The sequence below is a fragment of the Molossus molossus genome, unplaced genomic scaffold, assembly GCF_014108415.1.
Source record: "Molossus molossus isolate mMolMol1 unplaced genomic scaffold, mMolMol1.p scaffold_m16_p_7, whole genome shotgun sequence".
Lineage (NCBI taxonomy): Eukaryota > Metazoa > Chordata > Mammalia > Chiroptera > Molossidae > Molossus > Molossus molossus.
In genome coordinates, this window is record NW_023425401.1 from 102,157,721 (window position 1) to 102,179,718 (window position 21,998).

Genomic DNA, 21,998 nt, shown 5'->3' on the forward strand with positions numbered 1-21,998 from the left:
ACAAAGACAATAGTGTGGGAAAAGGTGGGAGGGGGGCGGGAGTGGGGAGGAGGGGGTCAATGGGAGAAAAATGTGGAACATCTGTAATACATTTTACATCCAACAATAAAGATTCAAAAAAAAAAAAAAAATAAAAAATAAAATAAAATCCTCAAAAAAATAAAAAAAAAAATAAAACAAGGAAAAGGACAGATGCTAAGACCCAGCTCAGATACATAAATGAATTGAAAAGTCCCATGTTGCTCATTAAGATACACAATTCCAGTAAAATTTTACCTTCAATGTTTCTATGTAATCAAAACTTGTTATTTTCATCAGCTATACATTAATAGTTATTAATAATGGAATACTTCACAATTTAAAAAATTTACATTCAGAGTGATAAAAAATCACAGGAAATGTTTTAAAAATTCTAAATTTAAATACATTTTTTGGTTGTTGCAGAGATATAACTTGAGTGATCAATAAAATACTTTAAAGCATAAAACTAGGTTACATTAGAAAAAATTGTGTGGGGAAAGTAGAATATAAGTAGTTCAAAGAGGAAAAAAAGAGCCACGTAAAACTTCCAAAAATTAAGAGCTTAATTTTGTTGTTATTTTCACCTGAGGACATCCTTCCATTGATTTTTAGATAGAGTGGAAGGGAGGAAGGGAGGGAAAGAGAAAGAGAGGAAAAAAACATCAGTGTAAGACAGACACACCAATTGGTTGCTTCCTGCACAACCCAGGGCTGAGCACTGAACCTGCTACCCAGGTACGTGCCCTTGAGTGGGAATTGAACCCTCGACCCTTCAGTCTGAAGGCTGATGTTCTAACTGCTGAGCCAAACCTGGCAGGCCAAGTCTTTGTATTTTTTAAACCAAGTGATGGTAGATATGTATGACTTTTAGATTTTATTTGGTACATATAAAATAAGGTTATAATGGCTTTACTTTGAAATGTTAATATAATACACTGGAAATTACATTCTTTACAATTATTTAGTCTTAAGAGATGTAATTCATGGGTAGAAGATTCAAGTGGCACATAACACTACAAAATCAGTAGCTGGATTTGAAGTTCTGGGACTGGTTATTTTCATTCTCAAGCCACACTCAGCACCCGGCATCTCCACCTCTTCATCCACTCCTCTGTGTATGCCTGCTCATCCCAGTATCACCCCCTGCACTGCCTCAACAGAGCTGTAAACCCCACTGAGAGCTCAGCCTGTGTTTTATTTGTCTCTGTATCCCTCTATATCCCATAGTGCTTTGCATATAGTAGGCATCAAATAAAATTTATTAAAATAATGTGTGTGTTAATCAGACACTGATAATTATCATTTCCTGTCTCTTGAGATTTTGTGCCCTGGCCAGTTTGGCTCAGTAGTTAAGTGTGTCAGCCTTTGGACCAATGGGTCTCAGGTTTGATTCCCACTCAAGGGCATGTATCTGGGTAGCAGGTTCGATTCCCAGCTCTAGTTGGGGTTGTGTGGGTGGTAACCAACCAGTCTGTCTCTCTCACATTGATGTTTCTCTCCCCAACCCCTTCCATTCTATCTAAAAATCAATGGAAAAATATCTTCATGTGAGGATTACCCCCCCACCCCAAAGATTTTTGTGCTTATCACCCAGCCACCATGCTGTGAGAAAGTCAGAGTTTCCTGTGAAAGAATCCTCACATAAAGACCCAGGTGGAGCTCAGCTGGTATGGCTCAGTGGTTGAGCGCTGACCCATGCACCAGGAGGTTGCTGGTTCAATTCCCCATCAGGACACATGCCCAGGTTGAGGGCCAATTCCCAGTGGGGGACATGCAGGAGGCGGCCAATTGATGTTTCTATGTCTCTTTCTCTCCCTCTAAAATCAATCAAGAAAAAAAGACCCACGTGAAGAACTGAGGGCTCTGGCTTGGCATCTACCTGACAGCTAGTACCCCCTTGTCAGGTCTGTGAATGAGCCACTCTGGAAGCAGATTCTTTAACACCCAGTGGACCTACCCCAGATGATACCATGTGAAATAGAAATAAAGCTTCCTCACTGAGAGCAGCCCATACTGCAGATGCATGATTTGCTTATGTCACTACGTTTTAGGTGGTTTGCTGTATAGCAGTAATAACTGGAATACACTTGAATGAAAAGAAAAACATTATGTTATTTTCTTTTCTTCTAAGATGAAAGTAGACAGTTGATATACCTAGCTTAATGAGCACATTATTAATCTCAATTTAGTAAAGAAGCTATACTGGAAGAGGGAAGAATACAGTCATTAGAGAACAAACTGGAATCATAAAGAAGAAAAAAATGACAAAGCAATTTCTCAGGTTTTCAGCACTAGGGTAACTAAAGTAAAAAGCATGCTACTCTGCAAAGTAATATAGGGTTGGTCACCCCTCAAGGAGCTAAGAGACCCATTTTAGCAATCTGATTTTTATAACTGGAATTCTTTAGTCTAGTTTCTTATTTTTATAATTGAAAAAACAAGACAAAAAACCATGAAACAACTAGAGAGGCAATGTGACCAGGTTATGCAGATTGGGAATCCCCAAGGTCTGCCATTATATCCAACTACTTTAACAGAGTCTTGCCTTGAATCCACAGCCTTTAAAACTGCCACCTCCACCTACAGGGGTGAGAGCATAGGACAATGGTTCCTGTTATATAGTAAAAAAAGCATCTTTCCTACCTCCCATGAAAAAGCATAATATTCCTAGATTTTCAAGCAGAAGTCCAATCTGAGAGCCATAAAGATCAAAGTATAAGAGAAAGAAAAATCAAATCAAGGGGATGAGTGAAGCGATAACTCAGTCACACTTCACTGAGGATGACTAGAGTCATCAATTCAAAAGTAGTTTCATGGAAAGTGCCATTTGAAGAAAGCAGACTAGAAGATAATGAAGAATGGTAATGGGAAGAGTATATCATTCTTTCCCTTCGTTTCGTTTATCAAATACTTAAGTTGGTTTTAGACTGGCAAATTCCACAAGTCTCTAACTAGACAACCAGAAAGAATTAACTAGTAAAGGCTTTACCCTTCTGTTGGTTACTCACTTATTTCTCTCATGGAAAGTAAGGCCTTGACATATCAATTGTTATACTCCCATGGAGGACAAAGTGCCTAAAATGCCAAGAACTCTGGGATGCTTTTATTCATACCTTGGAGATGATAATATTTGTTTCCATATCATTTTATTGTTTTATTAAAATGCGCATATTCAGCCCTGGCTCAGCAGTACAAGTGTCAGCCTGTGGACTGAAGGGTCTTGGGTTTGATTCCTGGGTTGCAGGTTTGGTTCCCAGCTGTGGTTGAGGTCATGCGGGAGGCAACTAATTGATGTGTCTCTCACATTGATCTCTCTCTCTCTCTCTCCCTCCCTTCCACTCTTTCTAAAAAAATCAATGGAAAAATATCCTCGGGTGAGGATTAACAAACAAATAAACAAATAAGCATATTCACTGGCAAATGAATTTCATCTAAGTACACAAATTTTTATTGTAGTTTCTATGATAAATCAACTAACACTAAACTAAAATTCCCACGTATCCTTTAGGAAAGGATACTACACATAGGAAAGGTGAACATGGCACAGGGACCATGCTGTGTGGCCAAGGAAATAAGACTGTAAAAGGCAGAGCTCACAAAGCTTACAAATTAGAGACGATGATCTAGACTGCCATCATCAGATCAGCATCTCAGTCACAAGTACAGTAAATAATATGTTTCAAATATGTTCTTTAGTTAGCATTTTGGTCCATCCTGAATCTTAGTTTTATGTAGGCTTAAGATATCAAAAGCCAGGTCACAGATTTTTTTTTTTAACACTCAAAGCTAAGTTTCAACATTCTAAAGGTATGAAATAGAAAGACTGAACAGCAAGAAAAAATTAGTTTTGTGTTAACTTGGGTAAAAATGTAATCATTTAAAAAAATTTCAAAATATAAAATTGAGACCACTATTGAGCCCTGGCCTGTTTTCTCAGTGGTTAGAGCGTCAGCCCATGGACCAGAGAGACCTGGGTTCAGTCCCCGCTAAGGGCACATACCTCGGTTGTGGTTTGTCCCCGGCCCCAATTGGGGTCATGTGGGTGGCAACCACTCAATGTGTCTCTCTCACATCGATATTTCTCTCTCTCTCCCTCTTCCTTCCTCTCTCTCTAAAATCAATAAAGGAAAAAAAAATTAAAAAAGAAAAAAAAAAAAAGGAAATGGCTGTTACCTTAAAAAAAAAAAAAAGACCACTATTGAGTAAGGGCCACATGGTGATTCAGTGAGCATATGCCAAGCACATGATAACTTATATTACCTCTCTGATAGCACATGATAGTGGAAGTACTTAGTGAGAAAGCTACTCAGAGCTATCACCAAAAAGGCTGAGACTTGAGCTCTTTATTTTTTATACTTTTTTTTTTAATCCTCACTTGAGGATATTTTTCTTTCTTTCTTTTTTTTTTTTATCCTGATCCGAGGATATTTTTCCATTTTTTGTACAGATAGAGTGGGAGGGAGAGAGAGGAAGGGAGAGAGAGAAACATCAACGTGAAGGGACACATCGAGTGGCTGCCACCCGCACGACCAACCAGGGCCGGGGACAAACGGCAACCGAAGTACGTGCCCTTAGCGGGAACCGAACCCGGGTCTCTCCGGACCGCAGGCCGACGCTCTAACCGCTGAGCCAAACTGGCCAGGGCGAGAGTTGAGCTCTTGACTAAAACACACACTACTTAAATGAAATAACATATTTATACATAAAACTATCATTTCACTAGGCTGAGAGGTTATGATGAAACACAAAATGTTTGCACTTAAAAAAAAAACTTCAGTCCAGCCGGTGTGGCTCAGTGATTGAGCATCAACCCATGCAGCAAGAGGTCACTGGTTCGATTCCTAGTCAGGGCACATGCCCAGGTTGTGGGCCCAATCCCCAGTGAGGGGCATGCAGGAGGTGACCAATCAATGTTCTTTCTCATTGATGTTTCTATCCCTCTCTCCCTCTTACTTCCTCTCTCTCTAAAATCAATAAAGAAAAAAAAAAATCTTCAGATTGCTGAGTCTCGAATTTGTTATGTATCAGAATCACCTGGGACACTTATTACAAATGCAGCTTCTTGGACCCCATTACATTGAATCAGAATCTGCTCCGGCATCTCCACTTTTTAAAGCAAATTACCCTGATGATTCTGATACAAACCATAGCATAAAGTATAAATATTATATAAGCACAATTTATATGTCAACTATTGTTTCTAATATATTAACAGTGTAACTGCTTCAATCTCTCTCTCTCTCTCACACACACACTTTTAAAATGTTGAGGTATACAAGATAATCTTGGTAAAGACAATTACTTTTTTTTTTTTTTTAATCCTCACCTGAAAACATTTTTGCATTTATCATCAGGGCAGGAGGGAGAAAGAGAGAGAGAGAGAAACATCGATGTGAGAGAGACACATCGACTGGTGGCCACCCACATGACCCCAACCGGGGCCGGGGACAAACTGCAACCGAGGTACATACCCTTAGCAGGAACCGAACCTGGGACTCTCTGGTCCGCAGGCAGACACTCTAACTGGCCAGGGCAAGACAATTACTTTTCTTGGCCAGTGTTAAAAGCCTGGATGAATTTAATTTGGGATAGAAAAGGTAAAGAGTTGCATAAGTCTACATTAGTGCATTTGGGAAGGTAAGGGGCTGAGGAAGAGAGAAGTAAAAAAATTTCTTCCACTGGAATTCTCATTATAGAAAAATGAAAACATGATGTCACAGTTCTTCCATTTACTTAGTTTTAAAAATGAAAAACAAATGTAGAAACCTTAATAATTTAAAAAGAATTCAATGTAAAGAAGTTAATGGCTGAGTGCCTGCTCAGGCAGCACACTCTGCGACAGAAGAAGAGGGCTAAAGCCCAGATACGATAGTGGCAGAGCTCACACTTCTAACTGCCACGGTTAAGAAACATGAGGTACAGCCATTGTTGTATATCCAGTTTCAGAAGATCAGGAGTTTCACTCCATTACAACACTTAATTAAGAACGATACTTCAAGGAAAGGCCTTACATGCTGCTATTACTATCAAAAGTATGCAAAAGGTATCTAAGCTGGTAACAAGACCCAGAGATCTAACCTTCATACTTATCCAGGATTTAACACTTCTTTTCTACAATGAATTGGAACTTCATATAAATAGTAAAATAAACCCCAAGAGATTAAATATTTACCTGGTCCCTGTTGTTGATGTTTGAATAAGGTAACTGTCCAGTCATCAGTTCATACAGAACAATCCCAAATGCATATACGTCTGACTGAAAGCTATAAGGGTTTTTATCTTGCATTCTGATTACTTCTGGTGCCTGTTAGAACATAAAAAGGAGTACATTCTTATTTATTCTCGACTTCAACTGAATCAAGACTGAAAACCAAACTATTACGATTCCCAGAAAAATGTTTTTATCATTAAATAACCCATCTAATATGTAATTAATTCTCTTATTAGTGGTCAAAGAAAGAACTGATTAAAAGTAAAAAAAAAAAATGTTCTGTAAACACTAAAAGAGGCAGTATTAGCTGAGATTCTATCTGCATTACTAATATTTTTATAATTTTAGCAGGCTGCCCTCTTTTTACACAAAATAGTCACTGATATTTGAATTCTTCCCTTGACTTACCTACTAACAATCAGTTCTCACTTCCCATTCCTGATTCAGCAAAGAAATACTATACCTGTGGTTGTAAGATGTTTGGGAGTAGCACAACCACTATGGTAAATGCTTTAGAATTTAAGTTTTCCCATTGGTACAGATGATTCTCTTCATCTCAGGGTACCTTAGACAATAATGGTAAAATTTCAAGGCTGATAAACTCAATCACTTTCCTGCCTCCAAAAGTGGTATAAACATGCCAAGGATGTCTTATAATAAAAGTAACAGGCAGTGGGTAGATTTAATAGAAGATGGTATAAAGAATCTTTTGGCCATGGCTTCTTGGGCAAAGATACAGGCCAAATCATATTAGTTACATTTTTATACATTTTAGTCACTGTGTGCTACAGGTAGATTTCTTATTGGCTACTGACATGAAATACAACAAATGGTTAAATATTAGCTTCAAGTATTCTTTCACCTTGAATCTTCTGTATTGTTTCATTTGGGAGGAATCAGAGAAATTGCAGGGTATTAATAAAAACTTTGTGAAAACATTAATTTGATACCAAAATCAGGACTAATTGCAAAAATGGCTGAAAGACCTGGGGCAAGAGTCCTGGTTATTGGTCCGAGTAGATAGGTCAGACTATCTCACAAGGCTCAGCCTCATCTGCAAGTCAGAATCAACTATGCAGCCTTGAACCTCTCTCAAGGTCCAGACTACGTAACATCAGAATCTGGGGGTGCACTGTTAATTTTTAACGCTGCCCGATGATTTTAACGCCCATCCAAAATTGAGAACCACTGATGAAAGGTATGCAGGGGGGAGATCCTGAGGGGAGTGAAAGGACTGGGCTGCAGGAGAGGGTTGTATCTATTTGCTTCTGTCTTACATTTTACTGATACTGCTATTACAGTACAAAATAAACCACATACAACTGTCATATAATGAACAAGCCAGAATACTGAGAGGCTGATTATCATACAGACATAATTTTCAAAGCCAGAACATAATTTTTGTGAGGGACAGAGTAATAAATCAATTGAAAAATTGCCTACAAAATTTAGTTTTACCTCTCTGTTGTTGGTAGATGGCTTGATGAAAAGTTGTATGTCATCTATTTATAAGAAATGCATTATTAATTCTCAATTTAGTGATATAATTTGTAAAACTTTTTTAAAACAAAGATTTCTTTCTCCTCTAAGATATAAATAAAACAAGGCTGAGAAGACTACTGTAAACAATTCAGAGAATTATATAACCATAGTCTGACCAAACTCTTTTTTCCCAGTCTATGGATGTTCTAAATTTTATTCTGAAGGCAACAGCAACCCAAAAGAATTTCTTCAACAATTAAGTGTACTATTGGCTAATCTCTTATCTTAAAATTCAGCCTGGTGAAATAAAAAATGAACTCATCTATCCAGCTATCAACAAAACATGAAACTAGAAGAAAATAAAACTTCATGCATATTAATCTACTAAGGTTTTTGAAAAAGGACAAACCTGAATGAAGACTTGACTGAGACACTCTCTCTCCCATATTAGTTAAAATAAACACACTTCTAAAACATGTATCAATGATTTCTTTCTTTTTAATTGTTTTGCAATTTCAGTACTTAAAAATCTGTTTTCCCCCTTCTTAGGATACACTGCCATCTGTTTTACAAGGTGTGTGCCTTAAAGGTGCCTGAGATCTGCATTACAATGATTAATTAGTTCCTTGTTTAAAATTATTAAAACAGCTAAAAATATATTAACGAAAAAATCTTGCTAGCTCTAATTACTGAAACTTAGAAATATAAATGGCATTAGAAATCCACTAGTCCAACCCACATTAAAGATACAGACTTGGAGGAGGTTAAGAAAGGTGCGGGTAAGAGTCACACAGAGCATCACAGTACACAACTCCGAACTCTAAGTCCAACCCCCCGCCCCCCACCTTGCAACTTGCCCTAATTTCGGTTATTATTACAAGAAACCATAGCTCAATCTAACCCTAGGCTTGTCTTGACTAACTCAGAATCCTACCTTGCAATTCCCTTTCTGGGGCCTGCTACAGAATTTTCAAAGAACGTAGGCCCAGTGGCTCTGAAAGCCCCCTGCAGCTTTTCTGGTTCCAGCAAGGTGTCCTGAAGTGCAGATTCTGTTATTAAAACTGCACTAATAATTCGGGGACATCCTATATTCAGCTTAGAGAAGCAGTTCTCACACTTTTTGGTCTCAGTACTCTTTCAGTCTTGAAAATTACTGAGGACCCCCAAGGAACTTATGTAGATTGTTATCTATGGATAAATAATCATATGAAACTGTTAAACTGAGAAACTTAACTGAGAAACTGTTAAAATATTAATTCTTTTAAATAGTAAAACATCAACCAGTAGATGTTAACATAAATCACGCATTTTTAATGAAAAGTAACTATATTTTCAAAAATAAAAAAATTTAGTGAGAAGAATAGTCCTACAATTCTCTTTGACTGTTTGGTTTAGCAGCAGCCATCTCGAGTCATATATTTGCTTCTGCATTCAATCTGTTGTGATGTGTTGTTCTGGTTGGGGAATATGAAGAACAATCTGGTCTTACACAGGAATGACCTTGAGGAATTCTAAAAGGGTGCTGGGGACCCTTTTGAGAACTACCGGCTTAGAGACTGATTCCTACTGCCTTGTTCATAGCCCGCTAAAGGTAACTGCACAGAAGTTTTGGTCCCCTTCTTTTATATGTTCTCTTTCTTCTTTTATACAAAGCAGAAATAGAAATAGAAAGAGCCATGCAGGGCAGCATAAAGCTGACAGTGTTAAAAATCTACCTCTCATTGTTTTGTCTCTCCTCTCCCAGGTGCCCCATAATTACATGGTTTTTTCTAGTCTAAAGAAAGTAACTATCCAATTTAGGCTTAAATAAAACTGTGAAACAGTCTGTTTCCTTTTTTCTTTTTAAAGATTTTAAAATTAATTTTTTTTGAGAGAGAAGAAGGAAGAGGGGGAGGGAGAGAAAGGGAGAGAGAGAAACAAACATCTATTAGTTGCCTCCTACACACCCCCTACAGGGGAAGGAGCTGCAGCCCAGGCATGTGACCTAACTGGGAGTAGAACCTGAAACCTTTTGGTGCATGGGAGGATGCTCAACCAACTGAGCCACACTGGCCAGGGCAAACAGCCTTTCTCTTAAGAGGAGTAGTTGTCTTCACAAACCTTACTAATGGCTGCAGATCACACCTGCTTAAATTGCATATATTTTTTTTGAAAAAGGGTACAAGGAACATTTGGAACACAAAATATTCTAGAGACAATTTTAAATAAAATTTAAACTGTTTTAAAAAATACATATTTTTTGTTTGAAGGATACTGAAACTAGTTTCATAATATTCTTTTTAAAGATAAACAAAAAAGTTAAGGTCTATTTACATAAAAAATAAGATCAACGTCGACTTTTGTGAATACTGGAAACTATGAAAATACTAGAGTCGAAACCTTCAATGACTTTCCAGTACTCAGCAGCATCTCAGGGCCCAAAAAATTAATTAATGGAAAAAAGCCTCAATTCTTACCATCCACAAAATGGATCCAGACAACTGCTCAAACTGATGGGACCCACTCCATCGAGATTTCACTGTGGCTAGACCAAAGTCACCTATTTTTACTGTGAGGTCTTCATGAAGAAAAATATCTGTGGTGTAGTAAGTAAAGGAAAACAATAGATCTCATTTTCCTATCAGAGCAAGCATTACGAAAAATTTAGATTAGAGATCTAATTTCTATAATTCTGTAATAGGACAGTCTTTTTGAAAAAGTATAGTACTTTTTATTCATTAGGTCTATTTGGCCTGTATGACCTGCTTTTAAGGTTTTAGGGGCTTGACATGTAGTAGAATGAGGTGAGATGCTTTCCTAAGTTGCTGGGAGACCCTGAAACTTCCCCACAAGCTTCAGTAACGCAGCCCAGACACCCTGTGGCAACGCTGGGGAGCGGTGAAGGCTCCTCACTGGGATGGAGGCGGCTGCAGACAGGGTCTTAATCTGAGTTTATAGAAGTGAAAGAATTGTCTTTCTCACCTCATGTTATTGGTAATTTAGAACCTTCAATTACATCTTAACTACTGCTGAGCAAGGTCAGAGTGCTGAAGGAAACCAGTAGATAGCTACAAAATATCTGTTTTATAACACTGATAGAAAGTAAGCAGGCCATCAAGAGCCTTGCTACCATAAAGATTTGAGAGATTTTTGTTGTGAGCCCGATTGTTCAGGAACCAAAAGCAGGTTGTAGTACCTTGCTCTACTACACTCTCATGCAAACCCAGTTATGAATTCTCTTTACAGTACATTGAACTTAGCATGAAACGGTTTTTACATAATGTGGAGACAAAATGCAGAAGAAAAAGTCAGGATGTTTTCAAACTTCGCAGACAAATTTCAGGAAGGATACTATTACTCTTGAGGTCTCTGTGGATGATTGACTTGGCGTGTAAGTAACTGAAAAACAAAACATCATTTTAACCTGAGTAGGGCTAAATACTCTGTCCTAAAAATTTATAGAACATATTTAGGGGTATAAATAAAGATGTATTTAGAATCATGATACAACTATAAACTGTACAATGTGATAATGCCCTTACATAAGAAATATTGAAATAGACTATAAATGAATTTAGGATTAGAGGAACATATTACTAATATGGTACAGCCAAAATCTTGTTTTCTACTAAAAGGCTTTACTTTATCTTTTACTATTTTCCAATACAAACCTTTCACTCGTCAAGCCTATTTATCCATGACCTTTAAATATACTTTAAATATTCCCTCCTACACCCATCCCCCAAATTAGCTTTCATTCTGTTCTCTACCTATTCATACCTATCCTTTAAGATTGAACACACATTCTAACTCCTGAGTGAAGCTTTCCTATGACTAACTCAACTGCAAATGATCTTTCACTGTTCAGTTATATAGAAATTATTGTAACAGCTGGATTCATGTGCTTTTTCACCTACGTTCACTTTCTATTTAGAATGTAAAACTCTACAAAATATGAAGGTTTGATTGATAAAACCATTCTTAAAGGTTGTATTAAACTATTCTTAAAATACCTTCTTAAAACTAGTGAGTAGCAAACTTCCTCTATAACGCCTTTAGCTGAGTTCATTGAGGGAAAAGGACCGTATCTAGTTTAGTTCTGTTTATCCCCAGTGCAGAGTACAGTGCCTGGCATAAGGTAAGTATTCAAAACACATCAGTTGAATCAATTACATTGAGATGCATATAATGTCCTAGTCAAGGTTTTCTTCATGTAATGCTGGAGAAAACAGATATACTTCTGAAATTTGACAATGACTATCAGAAATGTTTCACTTTAAAATGAGACTATAAAATCGCTGTTAAAAATATAAAGTTTGCAAATCATTAAGCTTATAATTTATGCTTTCTCATCTTCATTTAAACTTCCACAACCTCCTAGAGAATAAGATTTTGAAACTTTTTCTTCAGATAATATTTTCATTTCAAATACTGTTTACACAAAGCAACCCCTTCTCCTCCAATTACCTCTTACTTCACACTATGACTCAAATTTCCCAGCTGAAAAAATGGGATGAATATCATACTCCAACCCTCATATCATATAATGTTCAAAAGTAATTACTACACAGACTAACACTAGAACATAATTTTCTAAACACCTACCAGTTATAATGAAGATGCCAAAAACAAACAAACAAACACACAACTGGTTGAGGGTACAAAAGGAAACAAAAATAAATGAACTTTACTTGCTGCAGATGATACACGATACACAAATCTATCCATTATTTAGGACAATTAAATTACCTCTTTCTTACCTTTCTAAGATGTTAACAAGAAACTTCTTATTTTATTTTTATCCCCACCCGAGGACATTATATTCCATTTTTTGTTCAGATAGAGTTGGAGGGAGAGAGAGAGAGAGAGAGAAACATGGACGTGAAAGGGACACATCGAGTGGCTGCCACCCGCACGACCGACCAGGGCAGGGGACAAACTGCAAATAAGGTACGCGCCCTTAGCGGGAACCGAACCCGGGTCTCTCTGGACCGCAAGCCGACGCTCTAACTGCTGAGCCAAACCAGCTAGGGCTATTGTTGTTGTTGTTGTTTTTTTTTAATCCTCATCTGAGGATATTTTTCCATTGATTTTTAGATAGACTGAGAGAGAGAAAGAGAGAGAGGCAGACACTGATTGGTTGCCTCCCGAGGGACCCCGACTGGAGCCGGGAATAGAACCTGCAACTGAGGTACATGCCCTTGACTGGGAATCGAACCCGTGACTCTGCCAAACCGGCCAGGGCAAAACTTACTGATTTACAAAAGTAGTAGGCAAGAAAGAAACATATGCTACAAACCACATGAATATCATTCTCTTAGGAGTCTCTTTCCTTGAAGAAACAATGTCTACCTACAGGATCATTTAATCTTAAAGCTGGGAATCATCTAGTAAAATTTGTTGTCTATGCTGCTTCATTCAAACTCTTATCCAAGATTAAGCTTTTCAACTCTCTTTTTACAGCACGATATGAAACCCCAAAAGTTAATACAGTATTCCAGATTTGATCTGATCAATACATACTAGAGCGAGATTCTCATCTTCATCTTCCCTTGAATGTAAGACCTGAAACCTAAAACTCCTAGAAGAAAACATAGGTGGTAAGCTCCTTATCATTGGTGTTGTAATGACTTGTTTTGGATTTGACAACCAAAAGCAAAAATAAACAAGTGGGACTGCATATAACTAAAAAGTTTCTTCAGTGCAAAGGAAACCACTACCAAAATGGTACAGCAACCTACCAATTAGGAGAAAATACTTGCAAATCATGTATCTAATAAGGGAATATTTAAAAAAATATTTAAAGACTCATACAACTCAATAACAACAACGACAAAAACTCCGAAACAATTCAATTTTTTTTTAATCCTCACCCAAGAACATTTTTCCATTTTTGCGCAGATAGAGTGGGAGGGAGGGGGCGGTGAGAGAGAGAGAAACATTGACGTGAAAGGGAAACATCGAGTGGCTGCCTCCTGCACCACCCCAACCAGGGCCGGGCACAAACCGAATTGAGGCCCATGCCCTTAGTGGGAACTGAACCCAGGTCTCTCTGGACCACAGGCCAATGCTCTAACCGCTGAGTCAAACTGGCCAGGGCACAATTCAATTTTTTTAAAAAAAGGACATTTTCCCAAAGAAGGCATACAGATGGCCAACAGGCACATGAAAGATGCTCAACATCACTACTCATTAGAGAAATGCAAATCAAAACCATGAGATATTACCTCTCATCTGTTAAAAAGGCTATTATAAAAAAGACAAGAAATAGCCCTGGCCTGTTTGGCTCAGTAGTTAGAGCGTCGGCCCGCGGACCAGAGAGGTCTGGGTTCGGTTGCAGTTTGGTTTCAGTTTGTTCCCCAGCCCCCGGTTGGGGTTGTGTGAGTGGCAACCACTCGATGTGTTTCTCTCACATCGATGTTTCTCTCTCTCTCTTCCTCCCCCTCTCCCTCCCGCTCTACATGAAATGCAAAAATGTCCTCAGGTGAGGATAAAAAAAAAAAAACAAATAAGGGTAGAGCAAAGAGAATCCTCGTGCACTATTGGTGGGAACATAAACAGGTGTAGTTACTATGAAAACCAGTATAGTTGATCCTCAAAAAAATTAACAGAATTACCATGTGATCCGGCAATCCCATTTCTAGGTATATATCCAAATGAATCTGAATTAGGATCTCAAAGAGATATCTGCACCCTTAGACTCACTGCAGCATTATTTATAATAGTCAAGACACAGAAACAATCTAAGTGTCCATTAATTGATCAAGTAAATGTCTCTCTTTCTCTCTCTCTCTCTCTCACACACACACACACACACACACACACACACACACACACCCCGTGGAGTATTATCCAGCGATAAAAAAGAAAAATCCTGCCATATGCAAATACATGGATGGGGCTTGAGGTCATTCTGTTAAGGGAAGTTAGACAGATAATGTATGGTCTCACTTATATGTGGAATCTATAAAACAAAAAACAAACTCATCTTCATGTTCCTTATGGTGGGTAAAATAATATATTAAATCAGCCATTATTGTAATTTTTATGGCAGCCATAGTCACTCTACTAACTCCTATTAAAATCACACTCAGTTACAACCCTAGGAAGTTGCTGTTTTGCACCGCTCTTACAAAGCATTTCCCTCACTGTATACTTCTCTTTTTTGGACTCATATTTTATAGACATGGCCTATAATTTCAGCTTATTAAAATTAGTTTTCACAAAAAATGAGTTTTAAAAGATCAGTATGCTAATAATGAGTTATTTGTAAGTATGCTAATCATATTCAATAGAGGAGTAAAAAAAATTCTCCTTCAAGCTTGATAGCTTTAGGTATGAACATTATACAGTTATGAACCTACTTACATTCTCCATGCATGTTACATTTCTCAATCTTATCCACAAGAATATCATAAGAAATATAATTTAAATGCCTTGCTGAAATTTAAATACTCCAGCTACACCATTTGCCTGATTTACCGGTCTATAAAATCCTGACTTTCTGCCACTTAAGTTTGCTACTATTTTCTTGTATTTTCAACACCAAAGAACTGGTCTATGTAGACATTAGCATTTCAGTTCTGTCACCTAACACTACACAATTTCAAAAAAAGTCATCAGACTTCATGCAACAAGCTTAATCTCTCCTCAGACACCCATGGAGAATTCAGCAGCTGATTGTGGACTCATATGTGTGACAGTGGTGACAAAATGTTATTTTATCCAAACAGTTTGAAAAGATAGCCTCCCTTCTACACTTTGATACCCTCCATTCCCCTCATAATCATGTGGAAAGTGAGCAAGACTGAAGAGAATGACATTCTGCTACTCCATGTAGTCAGTGATCATTTACCTTTTTAAAATAATTAAATCCCTTGAGTTCACACATTTTTTCGGTTGTGCTCCACAGTGGCCTAAATTCTATTTTTACTTGGATTTTTCAGTTTCTTTCACTTTTAAAAAATCAAATTTATTGAGGTGTGATCTGTATGCAACATAAAACACACCCAATTTTTATGGAGCGTTTGAGTCTTAAATATATACACTTGTGTAATGAACAGCCATAATCAAGATGAAGAATAATCATCACTCCTATTTCTTCATATGTATCCGTAATTAATAACAGCCCCTTCAGGCAGCCATTAATGATTTCCTTTTCTAGAATTTTATATGAACAAAATCATGACTTCTTTTGCTCATCATGATTCTGAGATTCATTCATGGTTAGCGTGCAATATTATAGTGTATGAATATACCACAACTTATTTATATACCTGAGTAATTGTTAGTTTTTGGTAATTGGGAATAAGATACTAGAAACATTCACGTCCAAGTCTTTGCTGTTAATTTAGGTTTTCATTTCTTTTGGGTACACAAGTAGGATTAGAATGGCTCACACAGTAATTTTAACTTTAAACAAAACTGCCAAAGTGGTTGTACGACTTTAAGATCATTACTAGTAATGGATGAGTTCTAGTTGCTCTGCATTCTTGCCAATACTTAGTACTGTTGGTTTTGATTATAAGCATTCTACTGGGTAGAATGTGTAGCTGTGTCTTGAAGTTTTAAATCGCCTTTCCCCAGTGTCTAATGATGTTGGACAACGTCTAATGGTGTTAAACATCTTTGCATGTGCTTGCCATTCTTGTATTACTCCAATCTTTCCCCATTTTTCAGTGGGTAGTTTGTCTTATTACTAAGTTGTAAGTATTCTTTATATACTTTAGCTGCAAGTCTTTTATCAGAAAATGTATCCTGCAAACATTTTCTTCAAGTCTGTGGCTTCTTTTCTCATTTTCTTAACAGTGTCTTTTAAAAAGCAAAAGTTCTGAATTTTGATGAAGTCCAATTTATAATTTTTTTCTTTTATGGTTCTTTTGTATCCTAAGAAATCTTTGCCCATCTTTAGGCTACAAAGAGTTTCTCCTATGTTTCTATTAGGAGTTTTAGATTTTCAGCTTTTTGTCTTAGGTCTTTGATCCACTTGGAGTTAATATTTGTCTTGTAAGGGTTAATGGTCTATTTATTTCTTCTGTACGGATATCCAGATGTTCCAACATTTGTTGAAAGGACTATCCTTTCCCCACAGTCTTGGCAGCAAACAAAACAAAAACACTGACCATAGGCATAGGAATATATTTTTTGAAATTTCACACTAAAAGTCCTTCAACTTTGTTCTTTTAAGAAATTGTCTAGACAATTCTAGCCACTGCATTTCCATATACATTTTAGGATCAACTTATCAATTTCTATAAAAAAGCCAGTTTAGATTTTGACTGGAATAGCACGGAATCCATAGATTAATTTAGTAGGAACTGACATCTTAACAATATTGTGTCTTCTAAGTACATGAATATATAAGTCTATGTGTTTTGTTTCCTAGTTGGGTCCTGCATTAAAGAAAATATAATCACCCTTTGGAAAATACTTTCATCCTAGCTTCTAAGTAGAACATTGGCCTATGGAAAATAAATGAGAATGTAGTGTACACCCACAATATCATGGTATTGATGAATAGCAAAAACACACTATTCTTTTTGTTAAAGTTCATTTAAAATATTCACAAATCTGAACACGTATAATTAGAAGCATGGGTTTTTTACTTATGAGATCAAGGTAACTCAATGGGATAAGAATAGTCATTTCAATAAATGTTGCTGGAACAACTGGATATCTATAAAGGGGGTAGAAATCTTCAGCCTTTACCTCAAACTAAATCAATTTGAAGTGGATTGAAGACCTAAAACTAAAAGCAAATACTACAAAACTTTTATAAGAAAACACAACCACCCTCTTGTACATGTATAGCATCTTAAAGTTTTCAGGATATTTTTACGTCATTTGGTTTCATAACTATCATGTTTCTTTGTGAGGCAAGCAAGATGACAACAATTCCACTTATGCTGATGGGAAAACCAGAGCCCAGGGACTCTAAGTGACTTGACCAGAGAGGCATAGTGAAAAGGGCATGGATTCTGAGCACATAGATTTGGGTTTGAATTCCAACTATGTCACTTCCTCGCCATATGACTTTGGATACATTACACCATCTTGCTAAGCTTTGGATTCTTAACCTGTAAAATGGAGATAATGTTTACCTCTACGGGTTCTTTCTTTCATTTATTTAACACGTTTATTGAAAGCCCACTATGTGCTAAGCAACAACTGTTGTAAATCTTGAAGATAAAGCAGAAAATCCCTACCCTTGAGGGACTTACATTTTAGCATGGAGGACTGAAAAAAAAAAAGTATCAGTAGAACAAAGTATTCAATAGGTGTAGAACAGGAAATGCTAAATTGCAGGGTGTTGTAATTCTAGTCTATGAAGGGTCTCTTTTCAAAGAACATTTTAAATAAAGATTCAGAGGGGAGGGAGAAAATCATGCAGATATGGGTGGGATAAGAACACAGAAGGAGCCCTGGCCGGTTTGGCTCAGCGGTCAGAGCGTCAACCTGTGGACCAATGAGTCCCGGGTTCGATTCTGGTTAAGGGCACATACCTCGGCTGCAATTCTCCCCGGCCCTGGTTGGGGTCATGTGGGAGGCAGCCACTCCATGTGTCCCTTTCACATAGATGTTTCTCTCTCTCCCTCTCATTCCCTCCCACTCTATCTGAACGAAAACGGAGAAGTGTCCTCAGGTGAGGATAAAAAAAAAACACAGAAGGCACAGAGACTTGCAAGGGCAAAGCCCAAGCAGGCATGTGCTTACCATGTTTTAAGAATGACAAGAAGGCAAAGTGTTTGCAAGACAGGGAATATGAGGGACGAGGTTAGAAATTGAGTTGAGAGAGGTAACAGGTAAGTGGAAGAGGAAGGGTTGTGGTGGTGGTCACACTGAGAAAGGCCTATTATAAGGACTTTGGTTTACTTTCTGAGTGGAATGTGAATACACTGGAAGAGAGGACACTGGTTAATAAAACTACACAGGTTTCAGGTGTGCAATTCCACAACACATCATTTGTACTGTATTGTGTGTTTATCATCCCAATCTGACCTATGTCTTTAAAAAAAAAATTTTTTTTTCTTTATTGATCTTAGAGAGAGAGGAAAGGAGAGGGAGAGAGAAAATTGATGAGTGAGAACACTGACTGGCTACTTCCTGCACGCCCCCCACTGGGGATTTGGCCCACGACCTGGGCATGTGCCCTGACCGGGAATCGAACCGGCAACCTCTTGGTGTATGGGTTGATGCTCAACCACTGAACCACACTGGCCGGGCTGATCTAAGTCTTAAAAGGACCACTCTGGTTGCTGTATTGAGAATAAACTGAAGGTGGGTAAGGGTGGAAGCAGGCACTACCCAGGCAAGAGCTAATGTTGGCTTGAATCAGAGTGATAAAAAAATAGGTGATGAGAAGTTATAAAATTCTAGATATAATTTAGAGATAGAACTAACAGGAGTTGATAAAAGACTGGTTATGTAATGTAAGAGAGGAGTCAAAGGTAATTACAAAATGTCAGACATAAGTGCTCAAAAAAAACAGCTGCCAAATACTGAGGTGAAAAGAATGTGAGACGAGCAGGCCTGAGAAAAAAGATCAGGATCTCAGTTTTAGACATTAAATTTGAGACGCCCACTAGACAATCAAGTGGAGATGTTGAAGTGGCAGTTGGATAGGCCAGTCTGGAGTTCAGAGAAAACAAACTGGCTGGAGACAGGCCCAGAAATGGTAATCAAATGGTATTTCAAGCCATGAAGGTGGATAGGATCAAGGGAAGGGAGATCCTTGGAGTATTCCAACATTTAGAGAAGTTAAGGAATTGAAGAAGAACCAACTGAGAAGGAACAGACAGTGAGAAGACGGAAAATCAGGAGAATATGCTTTAAAGCAGTGTTTTTCACACTTTAATAGACAAATCATTTAGGGATTTTGTTAAAATGTAGAAACTAAGTCAAATATAGGGTAGTACCTACAATTCAGCATTTCTTTTTTTCCTTTATCCTCATCTGAGGACATTTTTCCATTGTTTGTTCAGAGAGAGTGGGGGGGGGGGGGGGAGAGAAACTTGACGTGAAAGGGGCACATCAAGTGGTTGCCATCCGCATGACCCAACCAGGGCAGGGGACAAACTGCAACCGAGGTACATGCCCTTAGTGGGAACCGAACCCGGGTCTCTCTAGACCACAGGCTGATGCTCTAACAGCTGAGTCAAACTGGCCAGGGCCAATTCAGCATTTCTAAAAGGTTCCTAGGTGGTATACAGATGCCACTCAGATCACATTGTGAGTAGCAAGAGATTAAGAATGTGTTTCTTGCCCTGGCCTGTTTGGCTCAGAGTTTGAAGCGTCGGTCCCCGGACCAAAGAGTTGCGGGCTCAATTGCAGTCAAGGGCACATGCCTCTGTTGAGGTGCAGTGCCTGACCCTGGTCAGGGCCGTGTGAGAGCAACCAACTGATGTGTCTCTCTCACATCAATGTTTCTCTCTCTCTCTTCCCCTTCCACTCTGAAAAATCAATGAAAAAATAAGATTAAAAAAAAAAAAGAAGAATGTGTTTTGCCCTGGCTGGCTGGCTCATTTGGTTGGAGTGTTATCCTGTATACTGGAAGGTTATGGGTTCAATTCTTGGTCAGGACACATACAGGCTGTGGATTCGGTCCTTGGTCAGGGATCATCTATGAGGCAACCGACTGATGTGTCTTCCCCGCTTGCCTCTCTCTCTCAAATTCATCAAAAATGTAGCCCTGGCTGGTTTGGCTCAGCAGTTAGAGCGTTGGCCTGTGGTCCAGAGAGACCCGGGTTTGGTTCTCGCTAAGGGCATGTACCTCGGTTGCGGTTTGTCCCCGGCCCTGGTTGGGTCATGCGGGAGGCAGCCACTCGATGTGTCCGTCTCCCGTCGATGTTTCTCTCTCTCTCCCTCCAGCTCTGTGAACAAAAAATGGAAAAATGTCCTCAGGTGAGGATAGGAAAAAAAAACTATGTTTCATGGCCCTGGACAGGTAGTTCAGTTGGTTAGAACATCATCCTGATATGCTGAGGTTGCGGGTTCAATCCCCAGTCAGGGCACATACAAGAATCAACCAACAAATGCATAAATAAGTGGAACAACAAATCTCTTTCTTGTTAGCATGAATAAAAACATGTTTCATGGCCCTGGCCGGTTTGGCTCAGCGGTTAGAGCATCGGCCTGTGGTCCAGAGAGACCGGGTTTGGTTCCTGCTAAAGGCACGTACCTCAGTTGCTTTGTCCCTAGCCCTGGTTGGGTTGCGTGGGTGACAGCCACTTGATGTGTCCCTTTCACATCGATATTTCTCTCTCTCTCCCCCTCCCACTCTATCTGAACAAAAAATGGAAAAAATGTCCTCAGGTGAGGATCAAAAAAACAAAACAAACAAACAAACAAAAAAACGTGTTTCATGAAGAAGGATGAGATCAACTTCATATTTTTGATAGCTCAAACAGATTGAGGACTGAGGACTGAACCAATGGATGTAGCCACGTGGTAACTACCTTATTAGGAGATACTTTAGTGGAGGATTTAGGTAAAACTGACTGGAGTGGAGTCTAAGATAAAAGGGGAGAAGAGAAATCAAGAGAGTAGTACCAACAACTCTTTTGAGAAGTTTCACTGTGAGCAGTGGGTCTCAACCTTCCTAATGCCACGACCCTGTAATACAGTTCCTTATGTTGTGGTGACCCCCCAACCATAAAATTATTTTAGTTGCTACTTCATAACTGTAATTTTGCTACTGTTATGTCTTAGGCGACCCCTGTGAAAGGGTCATTCGACCCCGAAAGGGGTCGTAACCCACAGGTTGAGAACTGTTGCTGTAAAGGAAAGAAGAGGAATGAAATGATAGCTTGAGAGGGAAGTGGGATCAAGGGAGGGACCTCTACAACTTTTGTATTATGAAATTTGTAAGAACAGAGGAAAGGTGAAAGAATGGTACAACAAATATCCAGATGCCTTCCACCTAGATTAAACAACTGTCGATACTCTCCCAAATGTGCATTGTGAGAAAAGTGTTTTAAAATGGAAGCAAAGCCAGTAGATAAGGAATACCTGATGATGGACAGGGGAGACCTGCTCAAAAACACCAGTGAGTAGGGACAAGGGATGGATCTAGTACAAAAAATGGAAGGACTGGCTTTTACTCTAGTGATAAGGCAGAAAACTGAGCATGAACGGAAGTTGGTGGGTTGTAGTTGTGGTGGGTGTTTCTAATTCTCTTAGAGAAATGGCAAGCTTACTGTTCTTGGAGAAGAGTGTCAGAGGTTTGAGGACAGAGGAGGTGCGGCTGTCTGGGAGAGAAGAGCGAATTAATTATGGAACTGAAAGTATGACCACTGTATAACATTAG

The 21,998-nt window shown here is 38.5% G+C and overlaps 1 protein-coding gene across 5 annotated transcripts in view; it reads right to left on the minus strand.

The window, feature by feature from the left end:
- Nucleotides 1-21,998, minus strand: part of BRAF (B-Raf proto-oncogene, serine/threonine kinase) — a 150,661-nt gene that overhangs the window by 21,963 nt on the left and 106,700 nt on the right. For all 5 annotated transcript variants that reach the window (XM_036246205.1, XM_036246201.1, XM_036246204.1 and 2 more), the window contains 3 exons: nucleotides 11,046-11,092; nucleotides 10,171-10,289; nucleotides 6,194-6,325 (listed from right to left, as the gene is read on the minus strand). In XM_036246205.1, the coding sequence (XP_036102098.1) occupies nucleotides 6,194-6,325; nucleotides 10,171-10,289; nucleotides 11,046-11,092 (298 nt within the window). The remainder of the gene's footprint in view (nucleotides 1-6,193; nucleotides 6,326-10,170; nucleotides 10,290-11,045; nucleotides 11,093-21,998) is intronic.